Below are 22355 nucleotides of genomic sequence, written 5' to 3'. Positions count from 1 at the left end.
GCACCTCTATAATCCTAGCTATTTGGGAGGCTGAGGCAGGAGAATCGCTTGAGCCCAGGAGGCGAAGGTTGCAGTGAGCCAAGATTACAACATTGCACTCCAGTCTGGGCAACAAGTGTAAAACTGTCTCAAATAATAACAATAATAATAATAATAAATTGTAGATATATTTTATCTTCTTCATAATTTTCTTAATAACATGTTTTCTCTAGCTTACATTATTGTAAAACTATAGTATGTAATATATTTAATATATCAAATATGTGTTAATTGACTATGTTATCGATAAGGCTTCCCATCAACAGTAGGTTGTCAGTAGTTAAGTTTTAGGGAGGTCAAAAAGTATAGGCAAATTTTTGATTGTACAAAAGTCAGTGCCCCTAATCCGTGTGCTATTCATGTATCACCTCTATATGTTGTTCTCCTCCCAACACGTGTAATTTGCAAGGCAGTAGCCATCTCTCTTTGGGGCACTTCCTAAAGAGCAATGATCACTGACACCCTCCAAGGGACTGCACTGCTGACTCTCTCTCTATCACTTATTCCTGGACACAAATTAAGCTCTACACTAGGGAAGGACACTTCCCGAGCTACATTCCTAAGCTGAGCCTGGGAAATTGTGAAACATGAAGAGTTCAGTGAGAACAATACAGTCCTCGGATGAAGTTTAGTGGGCATGAGCTTCTGACTGCATCACTCCTGGAACAGCACCTACAGGGTAGGAAGACAGGGTAGCCTGGCTTCTCTTTGTGCTGTACATAAGTTAGGGCTAAATGGAAGTCTTCAGGATTTCAATCAGGCCCCTTGAATAGCTCTCAAATTCACAAGCAGAAGTAAGAAGAACATAAAACATCTACGGGGCCCTTTTGGGACTCGCCCTCTCCCTATTTCTCCTTGGTTTATTTTCCTTGTAAATTTCTAGACACCCCAACAGAAGCTTCATGTTGTTCCTATCATCTTCTAATCCTAGAATTTGCCAGTCCTTGGTTGACATCAGATTTGAAATATTATTGTTTTCTATTCTTTTGCTCTTCCTAGCCCACTGGAGCCTTGCAACATTGATGGTTCATTTGCTTATGGAGAAACTAAGGGCTGAGGAAGGAAAGAGACTATGCTAAAATCATACAGTGAGACTAAATGATGTAGACAACAGTGAGAAGCCGGGATCTGGGCATTGGTTTGCTACCACTTCAATCTCCAGACTTCCTCTGCCGGCAGAGCTATGGTTGCACACAAAACCAGACACGGCCCGAGAGTCATTCCAACCAGAGCTTATAGTCAAATCTGTCAACAGCGTCTGTCTCCCTGGCAGGCTGGCAAAATGACAGAACCTTGGAAATACTCGTTTCCTTTTATTTTCTGTGCTTTCTCCACCAGCTGCCATGAATACAGACTATACCGACAGGGCCAGCCCTGAGCAAAATTGGGAAGTAGGTGACATTTTTAATTCATCTCCTTTTTCAATACCATTGTTTCTACTTCTCATGTTCCCTGAAACTTCTAAATGGCTACACTAGGTTACATCTCAGCAGAGCCATGGGGCTTATTTTTTGAATTATCAAAATCCACAAGTGAATACTTCTGGTATAAATAGTTGATAAAGACTTAAAACACTATTAGTTCTAGTGTATAGTTTTGTACTATTTTAAAGTGACCTCTGGAGATTGTTGAGACTTAAAGAAAATTCTTAATGATGGAATTTGAGACACTATAAATCACTAGGGTGGAATCATTGTTTTAAAATCAGTCTATTCCTTCAGGATGGACCTCAACCCTAAGTCTTCCTAAGCTGGTTTCACCTGTTCCTAGCTTTTGATCAAATGTTTCTATCTACCTTGTTCTCAGAAAGTATCCCACTAAGAACAATCTCAGACAAGGTAATGTTTTAATAAAGACTATTCTGGAATTGTCTTAGCCATACTTTATTAAGCCCTCCAAAAGGACCATGTCCATGGCCTCTTCATTTTTTCTTTATAATCTCATGATCTGAAAACAAAACAAAATAAAACAAACAAACAAAAAAAAAAAAAACAGTTGAAAAGGCTCAAATAGCTCATTGTGCCTCCCAAACCAGACTTGTCATCCACCCAGTCATCCATCATCTGCCCGGGGAATCAGAATTCTCTCCAGTGGGTTTTCTTACTTCCTTCTTATTTCATGGACAAATCATTCTGGGAAAAGGAAGTTGGGCAAGAAAGCAAGGGAGCAACTGAGCAGCTATAATTCTTTCCTTGCTTAAAAGAAACAGTATAGAAAATAAGAGACTCAATGTTAATTTGTTAAACTGCTTTGAGGAGGTTGATAATCAAATGTGTAGAAAGGCAATACATATTTCATTTCTATAGTGCCTTTCCCAGCAGCAACAGAGAACATTTCCCACCACTCAGGAACATTAAAAAGAAACCCTATGATAAAAATAAAAGATGAGGAGTCAAAAAATAAATGCTTTAAAATGCAGTCCTTAAGAAAAAAAAAAAAAAAAAAGATGAGCCTTCACATCTTGAGGCTATTAAAAGGGAAGTAATCCAAAGGTTCTACATAGGACTGACCAGAGGAAGAAGAAGCCTGGAAAGGTTTGGCACCCAATCCAGGTGGAAGAGGAGGGAAAAGAGTTGCCATTTTTAATCTGAGCTTCAAATAAATGAAGCACAACAGAAATTGCTGCTAAAGCAGCAGCTCAGGGTTCCAGGGAAAAATAAAGCATGAAGCAGAATGACAGACAGAGATGAAATAATACTATTACCAAGACCAGACTCAGGACTGATTATAGCAGGGATGGAATGGCAAAGTACTGAGCTGTGCCCTGGCTTCCTCTCCCTGGACCAGGGCTCAGACGTCCTATAAGCTAGTTCCAGCTTTATTTGCAACCTATAGTGTAACCAAGAAGAAAGATTTTCACACCTGAGTCTCTACATCTCTTAAATAAGACAGCCACTTCCTCCTAGACATTCTCTGGGGACTTTAAAACACATAAAAGTGAAGTTCTATGGAAAAGTTTCTTTTCTTTCTACAACATCCCTCCACTTTCCAACTATAATTCCATGTCTACAGTGAATTATCCATGAACAATAGAGGTTGACACACAATTTAGCCTACATCTTCTCTGCCAGCAGATCCACCTTTTCAAGAATAGCTTTCTAAGGCTAAAGACATCTTTTGTGTCACAAGTACATAGTACAGTTGGAGGGGATCTAAGGAGTCCAGACAGCCAGAGTAAGTCAGCCTGACTATACCATTAACACAACATGTTACCCACATTCATAAACTGCAAAGGGAAAACTGTGGGTTATTTGTATGACTAATTGTTGATTTTTCTACCAGGAGTAATTATTTCCACAGGCCCTGCTTCAGGAAACAGTAACCTGAAGAACAGAGGCTAACAGAGACAATGAAGGTGACTTAATCAGTATTCATGTCATAAATTTGTAGGTCTCTATCTGTGAGTCTGGGGCATTGCAAACCAAACCAAATATACATTGTTCATTGATTACTCATTTTTGAAAATTACTTGATACTCTTCTTTACAGAAGTATGGTTAGCAAAGCAAGGCAGGTATGTTGATTATATGCATATATTCAGTTTTATGATAAATATACAAGAGCTAGAGGTTGGAATCCAACTGATGTCCATAATAACAGCCTAATGGTAAATGTTTCTAATGCAAAAGGTAAATTCTTACTTTAGGGATTTTTGCTGTACATATAGGACCATATAATAATACAATGCATCAATTCATTATTTTTCCTTGAGTCAGATTTTATGTGTTTTATAATGATCTACTTCCACTTAATAAATTGTAAATATATTTTCTCTTCCTCAATTTTCTCAATAACATTTTCTTTTCTCTAGCTTATTATATTTGTAAGAATACAGTACATAATACATTTAGTATACTAAATATGTGCTAATTGTTTTTTTGTTGTTGTTTTGTTTTGTTTTGATTTTTGAGACAGAGTCTTGTTTGTTGCCCAGGCTGGAGTGCAGTGGCTCAGTCTCGGCTCACTGCAACCTCCGCCTCCCAGGTTCAAGCGATTCTCCTGCCTCAGCCTCCCAAGTAGCTGGGATTACCAGTGCCCACCACCACACCCAGCTAATTTATGTATTTTTAGTTGAGATGGGGTTTCATCATGTTGGCCAAGCTGGTCTCAAACTCCTGACCTCAGGTGATCTGCCCACCTCGGCCTCCCAAGTGCTGGGATTACAGTGTGAGCCACCTCACCCAGCTAATTGTTTATGTTATCAGGCATATGTTGACTGTTAATATCCTACTTCCAGGCAACAGTAGGATGTTAACAGTTAACTTTTCGGGAGGCCAAAAAGTATATGCAATTTTTTTTACTGTACAGGATTGGCACCCTTAATCTACATGTTGTTCAAGAGTACAGACTTAGTTTTCTTTAAGTAAACAGAAAAATACAGATTCATGATGAAAAGAAAAAAGGAGAAAAGGAAAAAGATCTGAGGAAGCCACTTCTCTTTACAATAATATTTATGTTTTTCTTAAATAATAATATACTTTTATAAAAAACGTAACATCCTCTTAAACATATGATCCAGCAATCACATTCCTTGGTATTTATTCAAAGATATTTTTAAATTTATGTCTACACAAAAGCCTGAACACAGATATTTATAGCAGCATTATTCATAATTGCCAAAACTTGGAAGAAACCAAGATGTCCTTCAATAGATACATGGAAACATAAACTGTTATACATTGACACAATGGAATATTATTCAATTATAAAAAGAAATGAGCTATCAAGCCATGAGAAGACATGAAGGAACTTAAACACACATTACAATGTGAAAGAAGCTAATCTGAAAAGCCTACACACTGTGTAATTCCAACTGTATGACATTCTGGAAAAGGCAAAATGATGGAGATGGTAAAAAGATTAATTGTTGTGAGAAGTTTGGGACAGCAGGGGTGTAGAGTATGGTGGTGAATGGGTAGAACACAGAGGATTTTTAGGGCAGTGACACTGCTGCGTGTGATACTATAATGATGGATACATGTCATTACACATTTGCCCAAACACATAGAATGTATAACACTAAGAGTGAATTCTAATGTAAACTACAGATTTGATGTGATTTTAATGTGTCAGTGTAGGTTCATCAGTGGTAATAAATGTACCACTCTGGTGGGGGATGTTGATAGCAGGAGTGGTTATGCACGGGTGGGGGCAGTGGGTATATGGGAAAACTCTGTACCTTCCTTTCAGTTTTTCTGTGAACCTACAACTGCTCTAAAAGAATAAAGTCCTTAAAAATAAAACAACAATGCTCTTTTGAATGTCACAACCAGTTAAAAATTTAAATCATTTAAAAATTAGTTTTATAATTCAATGCATATTACATTAACCTTTTCCAAGACTGTCTTGCATAGAGTGAAACATATTCACAAACACACACATACATACACACACATATATTCATACAGATATACAACCACATTAGTGTATGTGTATGACCACCAATGTGGTCAAATATGTGTATGACACATACTGGATCAAAATTGCTAATACTCAATTATTCAGCATCATAAAAATAATCAGAACAAAGGTAACTGATGTAACATAACTTTTTAATTTTTGTATTTTTATATACAGTCATGTACCATTTAACAATGGGATACATTCTGAGAAATATGTCACTAGGTGATTTTATTGTGTATATACCATACAGTGTATTTATATAAACCTAGATGATATAGCCTAGTATACACATAGGCTATATGGTGTAGCCTGTTGCTCTAGGCTACAAACCTGTACAGCATGTTACTGTACCAAATACTGTAAGCAACTGTAACACAATGGTGTTTGTGTATTTACACAAATCTAAACATAGAAAAGGTACAGCAAAGAATACTGCATTATAATCTTATAAAATAATCATTATATATACAGTCTTTCATTGAGAAAAATGTTGTTATGTGGTATATGACTGTAATTTCATTTTCTAGGAAACACACTAATATTACTGATTAAATTTAATTTTAATGATATTATAAAAATATCAGTTGAGCCATGAAGAAGATGGCTCTGAAGCAGACTAAAGCATACGGGAAAAATTCTGAACTGGTATCATTCATAAAATAGATGTGTTTTATCTGGATAAAAGAGGGTTTCAAGGACATTCTCTGGTAGAGAACTGCTTGGATAATCTACCTATCAAGATCTGGGGAATTTCTATGAAAATACTTTATTCTTGGAATCACTACTTTTCCTTCATGGTTTTTTCCTGCAAACAAGTTATTTGTGTGTAACCTTGTGTCCTAAGCTGTCTAATAAGTTGAAACTACATGGCTATAGCATGTGACTCTGTCAGGATATATATATAGTCAGATAGCTCCAAGGTTACTGCATACATTCACCTATCTCAGGCTAACCTATTGTGGTGGACATAATCCCTTCTTCTGAAATCCCTATCATTGCATAATCTCCTCAACCTGAGTGTGGGTGGGACCAGTGACATGCTTCTAACCAACTGAATATGACAAAGTCGATAAGCTGTGACACTTGTGACTATGTTACAATCATAAAGTTTACTTGCTGAGAGATTCTGTGTCTTGTTGGCTTTGAAAGAAACAAGCAAACATAGGTGAGCTTCTCAATGGAGAGGGCTATGTGGCAAGGAAGTGAGGGTGGCTTCTGTGCAACATCCAGAAAAAACGGAAGCCCTCAGTCTGACAGTCTTTTGGAACCAAATACCAACAACCATATGAACATGGAAGTGGACCTTCCCCAGTCAAGCCTTCAAATGAGAACACATTCCTAACTGATACCTCATTATAGCCTTATAGAGGACCTTATAGAGCCTTGCCTAAACTCCTGACCCTCAGAAACTGTAAGATGATGAATAAGCATTGCTGTAAGCTGCTATATTTATGGTAATATTATTACACAACATTAGGAAACATATACATATAAGCCAGCTTTCAAAATTATGTTTCTTTTCCTGGATTAGGAAAATAAATGTAATCTTTCATCACAGAGAGAGTGAAATATGTTTTCTCAGATTTTATTTTTTCTCTTTTTATTTTTTTGGTCTGGGCTAGGGTCCCATAGGAGCTGGGTCAAAACTTCCCTTTTTCCATAGACCTCAAATCCTCTGGGTTATGCCCATAAAATTGCTCTAATCTGAATTACGTATTTCCTACACTTTCCCAAAAGTCCAAAGTATCTTTACCATTTTAATCTTTATAATCTACTCTATCAGGTATCTTCAGCTTGCCTACATTACTTGGAGCCTGAATTTATAAGTCATAATTTTCTCAAAACAAATACAGCCATTTGCATGAGTACATCTAAAATAGAGCTGTTATTTGATTATTCTGGGGCCAGTTAAACTCTTGTTACCTGAATCAAAATAGGTTTGAGAGAGGGTGGCAGGATTTCTTGGAGAGTAGTAGATATATTTCTGAAACAGCCTGCCATTTATATAATAGATGCTTTCCTTCCTAGAAACAAGTTACTTGAATTCCAGTCTTACTTTTTCTAATCCCAAATAAGGTAAATGTGTGCACTTGAGTTTCGGTTTCCTCAACTGAAAAATTATTCCTGTTACATTGTGTCACTTAAACAGTTTTTGAAAAAGAGTCTATCTCTTTCTATATCTTTCTATACACAAACACACAGGAATACACACTTGCAAACAAACACACACACACACACACACACATAATGAGAGTGAAAACGAGAGAGAAGAACCCCATTTTCCACATGGATATTTATTTTAAAAGAATAATATCCTATTAATATCCTATTCAATTTTATATTAGAACACTTGGCTTTGATACTGTTTAAACTTGATAGTTTAAAGCAAAACTTAGAACCCACTATGTTTTTATATTTATAAGTATCTGATACTTGTTTTCCATCTCAATCAGAATGTGTATTTATACTGAATAAACTAATGAGGTATTTATATTTTATGTTGGCCTTGGACTTAAGTTCAAAACATTAAAAAGTATGAATTTCTAATTAGCTCAAATCTATTCAGAAATTATATTGAAAAGTAGTACTGAAGCCAGGAAGGAAATACTATGTTGAACACACAAGTCACAGAGAAAAGGGGTTTCTTCTTAGTTATTTGACAAGACTTTCTCTGCTGGTTATCAACTTATTGCTTCTCAGTTTAAATCCACCTGTCATTGTCCTACTTTATGATACTAGAGCTGGACCATGGAAACATCTCTTTTACCAGCTAGTATGTCACTCATTTCTTCAGTAGATGGCACTGGAGAGACACTGCAGGATGCAGAGGCTTGCCTTCATTCCTATGTGCTTTCCTCTCCCTGCTTCTCCCAACCATGTTTGGGACAACCAGTGGTGCTCACCACCTAGTAAGTTTCAGGGACACTCCACATGTCCCAGCAAGTCTCACCAGTATCCCAGCTGGCTTACAAACAAGTCTCAGTGGCACCTCTGTGAATGTCTCTCATCAAGTTTCATCAGTGCCCAGTGGGGAGACTTCCAGAAAGTTCCAGCAGCACCATAATGAGAGCTTTCCAGCAAGTCTCAATTGTGTTCCAGAGGCAGCATCTTCATGAGCTTTACCTGCACCCCGGTGAGCATGTCCTGACTACCAGCCCCATCCCACTCTGTAGAACCTCCACAAACTTCTCTGCCACACAATGTGCCACAGCCCCACCTCCCCAATAAGATCTGAACCTCAGCTTTGGGTGGGGAGCCTCTTCCACATTTGTTCCTTTCTTGGATACTCTTCAATCACTCATAAAAGTAATGGTTGCTCCCTTTATCCGTCATTCTTCTATTGGTTAGAGTTCTCCCTACCCTTTAGTAGTGAATTATATTATTGGTTAATAATTACTTTTATTAAACTTTCTCTATTTTAATTACTGTGTCCTGATTGGACCCCAACTGAGATGGAATCATACTGTGGATAATACTAGAAGATAGATTCACAAGGATAGGATTTGGGGACAAATCTGGTTATGTCTTTGGTCTTCAGTAAAATGCTGAGCTGCTGGTAATCCACAGCATCCAGCAGCATCACAATTACTCAAGCTGCCATGTTTGGTTGATTGTGATGAAGAGCTAACTGAAAGAGTGTCTACTGTATTTGACTGTAGGTGTGCTGCACACCACCGGCCGAGCATGTCACGCAACAAAAGAGAAGAAATCACACTGGAAACAGCAGAGAAGACCCCTCCACCTGCTTTGTATCTCCAGCACTCTCTACTGATGATGCTTAACTTGATGCCAGTTGGCAAAGGATAAATACTGACAAAAATCCAGCTCTACTATTACAACATAGGTGATGAGGGTGGATTTGGAACCAAGAGGCAACAAACAAATAATTGACAACTAGCACACCTGACTGGCAAAAAATAAAAGATGGGAAATACTATGAAAACTGTCATAGGTGATATTCCAACCTGGTGTTAGAAGGTGCTACAAATTTCACATGTATTGTTTACATGTGAAAACATGAATACCATAATCTCACAAGAATACCATAAGGTAATTTCTCTTTGTGTCCCACTTAAATACCAACAATATAGAAAAATGTAGAAATTATTATCAATACCAAAAACCAAGATTTGGCAACCAAAATCTGTAAGGATTTTCTCTTGATTGAAAAATGTAGTAGAGTTAAATTGAGAAATATCACTGAAAACCAAAGCATGTACTTTTTGTTTTCTGAAAAAGAGAGAATAAGTTATGAAGCCATGCTAAAGGAAAAAACAGGCCATTGTTTCTTCATTCCCTGGCTCCCGTAAAGAACAGAAAACTGGGTCCTGTTTTTCAGGGGTCACATATCTGTTCTCCAGCCATTATTCCCATCAGTACCACCTTTTCTTTACTCACTTCAAGACTTTAGGTTAGGAAATATAAAGGTCTTAATGAGGAAGAGTGGGGTGTGGAACTAGTGGCAAAAGCCATTGTTATCTTGGGAGATAAATGTCCCAAAGGTAAAAATGCTACTGAATCCTAAAGAATCCTAGAGGCTTGAGGATCATGGAATAAACTTTTGGAATAAAATCTTGGCGTAGTTGGACATGGCAACATCTGACTGTCTTTGTAAACAGTACAGTAAAGATATGTGCCCTGGGCTCACTGGCAACAAAGACAGAGAAAGGTTAAAAATAAAAGAAAGGCAAATATTTATCAAACAAATATAAATAAAAGGGAGGCAGGGATAGAAATTTTAATTCCAGAAAGAGTACAAAGCCACAAGCATTTAAAGGGGTAAAAGGGTTGGCAAGATGTATGATCCTAATAAAGATAAAAGACCCACAAAAATTATATACTTAGTTATCTAACATCAAATTATATAAATCAAAAACCGTATACAAGGAAAAAATGAAAGCAGCACAACTGCATGAAGGTTGACACCACATTCTCAACCAGGTAGATCGGGAAATCTATGCAGATTGAAGGAAAAGTATAAATAAATGAGTAGTCAAAACTTTCAATTATTGTCATCAATCCATACCCTGGAAAAGGAGATAAATGTTCTTTATCTTTTGAAGATTCAGCACTCAGAGATCTTATGGATATATTATCAGGCAGGTCACAGAAGTGACAATCATTTTTTTTTTTTAATTGTATCCATGCGATTGGAAGAACAAAATTTGGTAGGAGTAACTACATGCCCAACAGCAATTCTTGCCTACTGGTAAACTCTTCTATCTTGACCTTGTAAATTTCCAAAGTAGAAAGAGTTCTGTTTGCCTGCAAGCTAATTCACTCACTTAGGTATGTTAACATGTTTGTGTCTGGATTATATTTTAGACACCCTGCAAATCCCACTACATTAATAAAATAGATGGTTTCCACTTTCCAAAGCCATCAACGCAATCCTGGGATGGTTGAAGTTTTGCCTGATCCTGACACTGTGGCAAGTTGTGCAGAACCTATCCCTAAAGTGGCCAGAGCTGGAAACAACTGGAGGGTAAGAATGAATTGGGCTCTCCTTGAGTGCTGGTGGCCAAAATCAGGAAAACTCAACTTAGTTTTCCAAGACTAAGGGGTTCATGATCAGTACAATAAACCCAAAGGGTCATAAACTGGGTAGCCATCATAACAGAATGGGAAACAAGACTAAGAGACAGAACAAAGTCAAAGGAGCCAGGGAATGAAGAAAGAATAATCTGTTTCTTTCTTTGATTTCCAATTATGCATGCTTTGATTTCCAATTATGTTTCTCAATTTAACCCCACAACATTTGTAATCATGAGGAAATCCTCACATATTCTGGCTGCCAGGCTTGCTTTTAGATATTGATAAGAGTTTTTGTACTCTTCTGTATTTGTTAGTGGTTAGGTGGGAAGCAAGGAGAAATCACTTTATCCAAGACAAAGATCATGAACATCACTGGAGAGGCAGACTTAGGTTTATTGGCTTTCATCTGAGATTCTGTGGGCCAATCAGGCCGGGTCTAAAGTACAGAACTGCAGGAGGGATGGGCCACTGATCATTAATGGTTAAATACAAAATGGATAACACATCTTCTTCTGCCAGGCATCTGTCAGCTCTCCCCTGCCCATGTAAGTATCAGTGGAATTCAGGTCATAAGGGATAAGAAGGAGGTAGCCATGAGTCCTTCTTATTATGTCCAGAATTTGAGGGAAGGTTTTATATTATGGTGCATCTATATATACAACTGTGTTTGATATGGGCTGCAAAAACACTTTGACTCTTTGAGAGTATATAAGAATTTACCTTTCAGATATATTCACAATTAAAGTATATGGGATTTACTAGGCTCCCTGTGTATCAAAATTTACTACATTGCACTGATTTGCTGGCTGACAAAGAAAAGTCAATTTGCATGGCTCCTGTCAGTCACATGTGGTTTGGAAATGCTTATGTATTCCAGATGCACAGTGTAAACTGGAGAATCATATCCTATTTCTCCTGGTTTGCATGCATGCATATAAACTTGTTTTCCCCACAGTCCCACATGAGAAGAAGTGAAGAACTAGCAGCAGTAATTACAATTAATCAACTTCTTTGTTGAAACTTCACAGCTTGGATTGTGAGGGGAATTCTTGTTCCTTGTGTCTCGGAAGGCTGTAAGTTCTACTTTTTTTGGTTTTCTTATTCAGTTCTGTTCCATGGAGCATTTAGAGATAAAGCTGGCAACTGTCATCTGAAATAGTTTCTCATATCTACCATGTGGTAGGCCCTCTGTAGGTATTCAGAGATACTGAGCAGAATTATCCACTACAGGAAGCTCAGAGTTTAATGAGAAAGAACAAGTAAATCAATAGTTAACACCCAATGTGACAGCTGCTTTTACAGAGTTTGAGTTATGCAGCGTGTCCTATGGGAACAGGGAGGAGGTTTGCCAAAACTTCATAGAAGGTGAATCTTGATGATAGGATATGAGTCAAAGCAGAGAAGAACTGGAAGGCATTCAATAAAGTAGGAACATTATGTGCAAAGCTCACCAGGAACACACATTTCAGGGACCTGAAAGAAATGCTGTATGGCTTAAGACCAGAGGTAGAGCCAGTAGAGAATATAATTTGAAAATATATGAGAGAGAGGCCATAATCCTAATAGATGTTATTTTAATAGTCCACATTCTTGTGTTAATATTTGGAGGCATTTGTTCTCTAAGAAAGACTTTAAAGTTGCAGATGAACTAGTTAACCTTATAATATTCATTATCCCTACTGTTTCTCCCTTTCTAGCACTTAGTACAATACCTGACACATAGTTAATGCTCAGTTAACGTAAACTACTGGCCCCCAGAGATTCATGGCCCTATGTCAATCCCTCCTCTTGAGTATGGGCTGAACTTATTAACTCATTTCTAACGAACAGAATATCCCAGAAGTAATGGACTGTCACTCCCAATACTATGTTATAAAAAGACCGCTGCTTCCTTCTTGGGCAGTCTGTCATGTATTCACTGTCTCTGGCTCTCTTTCTCTCTTGGATCATTGGCTGCCATGTCACAGGGACACTCAGATAGCTGTGGAGACGCCTGCTTGGCAAGGAATTGAGCCACTTCTATGTGAGCAACCTCACTGCCAACACCTATGAGTGAGCTTGAATGCAGATCTTCTGAGGCCTGATATTAGCCACAGGAGTGAGCTTGGAAGTGAATTCTACAGCTCTGCTTGAGGCTCGAGGTAACTACAGCCTTGGCCAACAGCCTACTACAACCTCATAAGAGATTTTAAACCAGAGACGCCCAGCTGAGCTGCATCCAGATTCTTCACCCACAGAAACTATGAGATAACGTTTACTGTGCTCAGCCATTAACTTTTGGTATAATTTGCTACACAGCAATAGCTAACTAACACACGATACTAGTGCATCTACTGCGCATCCCTGAAAGGTCTGAGTATCTGGTATGCCTTGAATGAGCTTTGTGGCACCAGAATTTCTTTTTGGTTATGGAGCACTTCCAGGAACCCCAGCTTTTGTCACTAGGATCATGATCACCTAGTAACAAGTAAGTGATCTCACCTCCCTGGCTGAGGAATGAACCCTGTCACCTGCAGTCCCACTTAATTGATTAGACCATGCATAGAATGATTCTGGCCCAAAGGCAGAACATATTGTTGTGCTTGGGGGTTCCTTCCCCTAATCATGGGCACATCAACACTGTGAGTACAATCCATTAGCTGCTGCTGAGATGCCAGTGAACCTCACAGCCACATCTGTCTAGAGGATGGCAATCACAGGCATCCACAGAAAGATATATGTAGCTAATGTATTTCCTATTTCCACATATAAGTCTAAATTATTATATGACACGCCCTAGCAAGTAATTGTTAGGCTTGCTATATACACTGTCCAGGTGGGAAGAAGTTGAAAAATATGCATTGCTTAGGGAACACTGAGTTTTTGGCAGAATTGGCAGTTTATATAACAATGTTGACTTGAAGTTGGTGGTTTTATATGTAAAAAAGATGTTAAGACCTTGTAAAGATGTTAAATATTTACATAAAAATTATGGTCAGCTAAGGGAAGAAGAACAAAATATAAAACCCAAGTGTGCCTTCTACAAATTATTCTTTGCTTGCTTCCTAAGTCTTTTTAGTAGTTCCTAAATTCATTTTTCAGTTAGAGATTGAGCACTCTATACATAACACTATGTAAATGTGAGCCATCCGTCACAGCCACAAGGAAAGCAAACAAAAGAAACAAAGGGAACTTTGTACCTCTGTCCCTGATGATTCCGCCCCTCGTCCTTTGAGATGCAGTTACTGGGAGCCGAAAGACCAAAGTGGGAGAATGTCCTTAGAGCCACAGCTGAGATGCCGATCCGTGGGGATGAGAAGTTCAGCAGCACTGAGGTGGTATGGGGGAAGGCGACGTTCCAGTGGTGGATCACATCGATTATCAGTGGGTTATGCTGGCATGATAGTCCATAGGTTCCTGAAGTGAAACAGAGATGAATCATATTTTAAGCCATTGTTAGTACATTTCCATATCTTATATTCATTTTATCCTCTTAATAGGTGCATGATGCCAAAACCTAGGCATATAATGTAGACAAGATCTCAAACAACATCAAAGACAGACATCAAGCTGACTTCTGGGTCTACCGGGTTGTCCTCTAGTGGCCCTAAAGGGATATTTGTCAGACTCACCAAGAAGGTGGTTGCTTCCATGGACATCGGTCAGGTAGAGAGTCACTGTTGGCTGCCGATGCTGTCCAGGGACTAGGCCATCAGTCGTCAAAAAAATTAAAATTGCTCTAGCCACTCCCGGTCTATTGAAACATACCTAGGCATAAGCACATTTACATATAAGTCATTATTTCCATTAAGTTATCAAGACATGTGCCATACCATTCTTATTCTTCTCAGAGAGCTCACCATTTATAAAGTAAGAGCTTCCTTCTTTTTTACAAATGGTAAAAATATGAAATAGACACAGAAAGATATTCAAGTTTATATCAAATGTCAAGATCAAATGGAAGGAATTTTCAGATGCTGAACATCCTATGTCTTTTTCTGAGACCGATGCCTCAACTGTTTTTTTTTTTAATTTGAACCTGTCTTTCTTTAAATTTCTCAAAACAATCACTTAAAGAAACCATTGCCAGAGACAATAACTCACTGCATAGCCAGTCAGTATCTCCTTGTTGCCGAAATGAAAGCAGTGGAGAAGACAATCATCAAACTAGCATCTCACTCTAAACTGTTCCAAGTCTGAACTGCCATGTCTAGTTATCCTTCCTCATCTTCCTATCTCTCCCCGAAATGTTTGTCAGACCTTCTCACATAGCATGTGAACTCTGACATGGGAGAGATGCTGTTGCAGAGTCTGTTGCTTCTGAAATTAGAATCTGCCAAACCGTTTATTCTTATGCATCTTCCTGGTGCACCAAGCATGTATACCCAGTCCCTGGCCAGGAAAATGAGCCAAAAATGGGACATAGGAAAATTCATGTATCAATCAGGACTATCCCAAGATGGTTAGGGTGATTAAGACTAAAACAGACCTTCAGAGTAAACTATGGAAGTGTTGTCCTTGGAAATTCTTTGATAGAAACATCAACAATAACATCTTAGAGAGGCTGGAGGATGAAGAGCAGATTCTTGCTACTGCTGAGAGTCCAGCGTTCATCTTCCACGCTGGGCTTATTTGATACAGTAATTCTACTTTTATTTTATTTTATTTCCCATGACTCAATATTTCTCTTAATTTCCACTGAGAAAAAACCCCAGCCTTCCCTGGTGTTATATGGGTGTTGGTTGTATCATCAGAATCTGGTACTGGACTTAAGTTCTATGTGAATTTCTCTAGCTTTTTTTTAATCAAGTTCTAAGGGTGATGAAGCTCCAGGAAAATTGTTCCCAGTGTAAAAGCACGGTACAACATCTAATGACAAAGCCTTCCTCTAAAAGTGGGGAGAGAGCGTAAAACATGTTTTTCATTTTAACAAGAATTTTTTTGTCCACAGACTGATTTTTCCTGAGCCTTGGCAGTGTGTTTATAGTGTTCATTTGCACTGCTGGCTTAATTAGGATGATTTTATGATCTTCAGTCAAAAGCAGCACAGCTCTCCCTTCTCTCTCTGCTTTGAGGGAAAGACCAGTCACATTCTCTCTTTTTACAGTGTCTTTTCCCCCCTTTTTATTCCCCTTCTTTGAAGTAATAAATATTTCTTCATAACTTAAGAAACACCCAGACCCAAGGTTACACTTGCAATATGAAGTCCTTTGTCCCTGTCTGGATGAGGGCTAGACATGAATCACATCCTAAGGTAACCAAGAGCCCAACTCAGTGCCCTCGACTCCAGCAGCAAATGACATCAAAGCCCCCTGGGAACTCACACAGCCTCTTCTTTTTCATATACCACAAAAGAGACCTGAGTACTGGAAGAATGTTCTGTGTCAATTTCTGAGCCAGAAAGAGAGTCCAAACAAGTACCTGGTGGCTTTACCCCGTTAGGCCCCAGGCATGAAGAGTGGGGTTGCTTCAACAAGGAACAGGAAGCTCAGTCTTCCCACCTTCTGTTGGATCCCCAGATAGATATCATCCACCTGAAACTAGTTAATAAAGGTAGGTCTTATGGTATGTGTTTCTCCATTTTGAAGGCCCCTGCCTAAACCTCCAACCTATTTTTCATCTCCTAGCAATATGCCTCCTTGCCCCAAGGGTCTTTGAATATCAAATCACTTTGCCTGTTCCTGGTGGCAGTGTCTCTGTGCCATGATTTGTGGGAACAAGCTATGCCAGGATTTCTAGGCCATGGATCAAGTAGGAAAACCCCAGGTAAGACTTATAAAGGAGACACAGGCAGAGAGGAATCTTGGGCCACACAAAGCAAACAGAGACACATGTTTGATCAAGTTATGGAATCCTGAGTCTTGGACATCTCCTTTCACAGTGACACAGGTAGCCAAGTTTCATTCATTTGGACCCCACGTATGTTCACAACAGCAACTAGAAGCACAAGAAAGTGTGAACTCTCATACAACACTGGACCCTCAAAAATAGAAACTAGTCTGAATCTGCATGTATGCAGAGGCAAAAGCAACCAAGTAAATTCACAGTTTTAGAGAGTGAGTGAGCCAGGCAGAAACCCTGGGTTTGATTCTTGGATTGAGCTTTACTTGCTGGTAAACCTGAGCAATCCATCTCTCTTCTCTGAACCTAGGGTTTCTCTTTTCTACCACTAAGAAACAGAGATTTGCTGATAGCTTGAGTATGAATATTAAATGAAATCAGGTAAAAATACATAAAATGGTGACTATAATTTAGCAAGAGTTCAATGTTCAATAATTAAATGGTGACTATAATTTAGCAAGAATTCAATGTTCAATAATTTGTATTTCAAAAAAAGTTTAGCCTATTTACAATGTAGGAAAAAGATGGAATAACAAAAATGTAAAATCAAACATACATTTGTATGTTTTAATGTATAGGGAATTATGATTTTCTGAAATGTATAGCCTAAAATATTTCATATATACTATTTTCAATTGAAACTTGTAGAAACGTGACTGGTACTACAAGATCTGCTTCCATGGAGATAATCAATATCAGAGGCTCTTGGTATAGAATGTATCTCTATTTTATAAATTGAATCTATGAAAAATAAAATATACTTTAAAAATACATATATAATTTTTCTTACAGGCTTTTCAGAAATTTAGTTTGAAATACATTTATTAAAAATCTACTTTTGCTGTAGAGACATAGAAACTTCTAGAATTGGCACTGTAATTAGAAATATGAAAGTGTATTTCTTTTTTAATATATTTTTAAGTTGCTCCTTCCACAGCCAAGTAACAAATATGTATACTCATATATGTGGACTTTAGTTTAAATATATGTTATATATATATATATATATATATATATATATATATGTATATTTTGTAAAATATATATTTAAATATACAGACATATTTTAGTATATATAAAATATATACAAATATATATTTTTGATTTACATACATATTTCTAACTTGGCTGTGGAAAGAGCAACCTTAAAAATATATTTAAATAAGGAATACATACATATATATGTATATAGAATATATTTTATATAGGAATACAAGGAATTGTACAAAACAAATACATCATATACATAGAGGGAGAGTCCAGACTATTTTTATTTTATTAGAGATAAATAATGAATTTTATGCTCCTAAACATGAAGGACAAGCAGAAGCATCAGGAAGACAGTTTGACAGTAGGAAGCTCTAGTTCACGCCTGTGTCACCTTTGCCACTGCAAGTATGACACTCTTCTGATCACTCCAAATGCGTGCTTATGGACAGCTGTTCTCTTCATGACAAAGCCCTCCTGAAAGACCTCTCAGGGACTACTCAGATCTGAGATGTGCACCACTGATGCCCCAGAAGAAAAATATCAAAGTGCTAGAAAGTTGAAAGAATTATTAGCTATACTAACATTTTATTGTTTTAACAAAGAGTTTATATTCATGTTTTACATGCACAATATAAAATTAATTTAAGCCTGTCTCTTACAAGGAAGAAAAACTCATGATAGAGGGATTGTTCAGTGAATTCATTACAAAATATTTTGAAACAGAGAAAATGTACCATATAGATAGATGACAGGCAGATAGATAGATAGATAGATAGATAGATACATGGATGGATGGATGGATGGACTGATCGATTGATTCTGACAGATGGGGAAAGCCAGTCCCACACACTCAGTTGATTTTTCATCCAAAACCTGCATGTTAACTATACAATCTAACCATTGGCCACTGGGGAGGGGTACGATTGAAAGAAAGTGCCTCTGATGCAGAACTGTTTGGTCTTAAGAAATCCCTCTTCAATCTGCCTGCTGGGTACACTCAATATGCTCCCAAGCCAAGCATTTCAACTTCCAGGTCATCCTTTGTGGTACTCACTGGATAGCAGACCTTGAAACTATACCACAAACTTGAAAAGAATCTTCTCTGAGGTTTCAGAATGCTTTTGGTTAGTTACTGGTTTGTTGTTTTTTCTGTGCCTTTTCATTTTCACTCATCTATGGTACTTCCTGATTCCAGAGGGAAATGGAGGGCCTTAGACCAGGAGAAAGTAGTCAGGTATCACCTGCTGTTTGTATAGCATTTAATAGTTTACCAAGCCTGATTATAGGCTTTGCTGGTGGGTCCACTGAACTCATTGTGATTTTATTCCTTTTTGATATTTTTGAACAATAGTAGCCCCAAGATATAAAGGCTATATTATAGAAGTGGAAACTAGGATTCTGAAAGCTTAAGTGACTTCCCTAGGTAAATGCTAGGGAGGAAGGAACTTGTTTTTTTCCCCACTTTAAGCTCTGTATTCTGTTAACTGAACCAACACTCTTAATTTGGGGTGAGCAGGAAATCACGGATTATAAAACATATTGATGTTTGTGTGTTTGTGCCTTTACTCCCCCAGAAATAAAGTCACATAAGCTCTTAGTCATAAAATCTTTATACAATTTCAAGGGGGCTGAACCACACGTAAGCCATTCATGGTCCAATTAAAGGTTGAGAGAAACCAGAATAAGAATGCTTGCACTATGGGTTGAACCATATTACTTTTTCATAGGTAAAGAATTATCAAATATTGGCAATTTCATGTGGTTCAATCTAATACTATTGCTATCTGTGTGGACTTATGAAATTTTGTCAAGGATGAGTTTAACAAAGTTTCAAGGAATTTTACCTGAAATCCAAATCTAATGGATGAAGGGAGGGTATATGGCAATGAGGTGCTTGGTTGTCTCCATGACTGAGGATGTGAGTCAAATGAAGAGGTGGGGTTTGAGACTGTTTTTACTTTCTTCTAATGTTCAAGCCCCTGCCCACCTTCGTATGGGCCAAAACCCAGCTGACTTCCTGTGTTATTCCTTCATAGCATAAGAAAGTCTACAAACACATCATGAGTGTGAGAGAGAGAGAGAGTGTGTGTGTGTGTGTGAGTGTGTGTGTGTTTCAGCATGGTGAGATAAACTCATCATTTTGTGAAATGAAGGGGGAACCACTATAATCCCACCCCAACTAGGGGTAGACATTCAATAATGTATGATTTTTCAAGTCCGTGGAAGACGGTTAGATCAGAATCAGATGACTGGCTCAATTCTTTCTGAGAGCATGTCCTCAAACTGATTTGAGACACCAAGGCTAAGTCCGCAGAGATTCTGTGTTGAAAGAGCTTAAAGAACGTGGAAGAAGGGTCAGAAAGAGACAAACTCAAATCTGTATCGGGTACTGTGATGTGTCATCTGCATCTCCTCTTTCATGATTCTGGCACTCAGCTCATGGGAAAGAATCTTTCCAGAAACTGCCTTCAGAGGGCGGGGGTAAAACCTCCCTACACAAGACCATGCCATTTTCCTGGAGTGGGAGGTGGAGTGGACAGGCAATGTCCAAAGACCTTCTGATTGGGGTGAGTGGTATACAGAATGGGACAACTCTGAAGGGCCATCACAGCTCTCTGTGGGATGCTGACACCTGCAGGGAGCTGTTTCAGTTCCCCTCCTTCCTTTGTCCAATGCTAGTTCTTTCACTCCTCCGCAGATGTTGCTCTGAGTCAGGTTCTCAACAAACTATCTGCCTGCAAATCCTCCTCTCAGTGTCAGAATCCTGGGGAAACTCCATTTAAGATAAAGTCTGAAATTGAGAAACGGTGTTATGGAACATAGCTGGAGAGGATTCTTTTGGGAACAAGAATGCATAAGCAAAGAAAGGAATGAGAGCATGCCCCAGCTGGGTAGGATTCCATCCTGCATAAAAAACATTGCTATCCCAATTATTCATGAGTCTGTGAAGTTGCCATGTCTGGGACTGGAAAAAGCTTTCATGTAAAAATCAATAAAAAGATTAGTAACAATGAAACAGGAAAGAAGGAAATGAGTGCTTTACCCTCAGAATAAACTATTCACTCACTGAGAACTGGAGCTGCTCTGTCGGTGCATTCAGTTAGTTTTTGATGGAAATGAGAATCAAGTACATACAAGTCATCTATGCTTTTGCAGGATTCCCAGAAAATGCAGGGATCCGCATAGGTTAATTTTCCAAACAACAGAAGATTTCCTTTTGAAGCACAAAATCATTTTAGAAATTTCAGTCATGGATTTAGAAATATTTCAATGCATGTTAGACAATTTTCTGCCTCCTTAAGTAGAGAAATCCTGAAATTCATTTTAGCTCAAAGGGACCTGTTTTATGGAAGACAATATTTCCACAGATGGGGTGAAGAAAATGGAGGGGGATGGATTCAGGATGAAACTGTTCCAACTCGGATCATCGGGCATTAGATTCTTATAAGGTGCACACATCCTAGATCCCTTACATGTGCAGTTCACAATAGGGTTTGCTGTCCTAGGAGCATCTAATGCTGCTGATCTGACAGGAGGTGGAGCTCAGGCAGACAATATTGTTTTGTTCAATTCTCACCTCCTGCTGTGTGGCCAGGTTTCTAACAGGCCGTGGACCAGTACTGCTCCATGGCTTGAGAGTTGGGGATCCCTGCTGTACTTAACTGAATTTTCACTTGATGAATTAGAGGCAATGTAGAATTGTTTTGAACATCAATTACCTTACTAAATGCTAAGATAACAATTCTCTGAAGCAGTGCTCCTCAAACTTTAACATGCATACAAATCACCTGGGGATCTTGTTAAAATGCAGATGATGAGTTCCGAGACATGAGATCACGCATCTCGAACTAGCTTTCTGGTGATACCAATGTTTCCGCATGCCAGCCTCATTTTGAGTAACAAGGCTTTAAAGTTATTAATAGATATAATTATCTTTGCCTGTAGCACTTATAGTCTAAGATTATAATCTTTCATTCATCATATTTGTTAATTATCTTCTTTTATAAACTCATCATCGAACTTCAACTTAAATGCAGATCCGAAGAAAATCATCCAATCCAAATGCATCATTTGAAAAAATTTGAAAAGAAAACTGATCCCCAGAGAGGTAATTTGATTTTTATAAGGTCACTTGACTGGTTAACGATAAAACAAGGCTTACGTTACTGGTCTTCTGAGTGTATATTTTCTCCCAGTTTCGAAATCCCCTACTAATTTGTTGCTCCTTTTATAACACAGACTGAAAATTCAGATAACAAATATTGTTAGAATTCAATGTAAAGAGATCTAAAAAAGGGTCTTGTCAACTTTCCTATGAACAAAGTAGAATAATCCAAAGCAATGATTGGACTTGGTGTCATCTGTACATGGGCTTTTTCTTTTTTTGCTAAATTATGAAATCTGGACAGTTTCCTGGATGGTTGAAGTCATCTCTGAATAAGTGATTAGAATCTGACTGATTACATTTTAAAAATTATAAATGATTTTGTTATTTTGGCCAAAACAAACCAAAAAACAGGATGGGCACTTACACTTGAATGTCTGATAAACAATGAGGTTTTTAAACAT

General features: G+C 38.0%; 1 protein-coding gene across 2 annotated transcripts in view; it reads right to left on the bottom strand.

The window, feature by feature from the left end:
• The window catches only part of PAPPA2 (pappalysin 2), a 288728-nt gene that overhangs the window by 98505 nt on the left and 167868 nt on the right, over nt 1-22355 (bottom strand). For both annotated transcript variants that reach the window (XM_017508836.2, XM_037731478.1), the window contains 2 exons: nt 14588-14723; nt 14156-14372 (listed from right to left, as the gene is read on the bottom strand). In XM_017508836.2, the coding sequence (XP_017364325.1) occupies nt 14156-14372; nt 14588-14723 (353 nt within the window). The remainder of the gene's footprint in view (nt 1-14155; nt 14373-14587; nt 14724-22355) is intronic.

This window comes from Cebus imitator, unplaced genomic scaffold (assembly GCF_001604975.1).
Source record: "Cebus imitator isolate Cc_AM_T3 unplaced genomic scaffold, Cebus_imitator-1.0 Scaffold402, whole genome shotgun sequence".
NCBI lineage: Eukaryota > Metazoa > Chordata > Mammalia > Primates > Cebidae > Cebus > Cebus imitator.
This window is presented reverse-complemented; position numbering and strand designations above follow the sequence as displayed.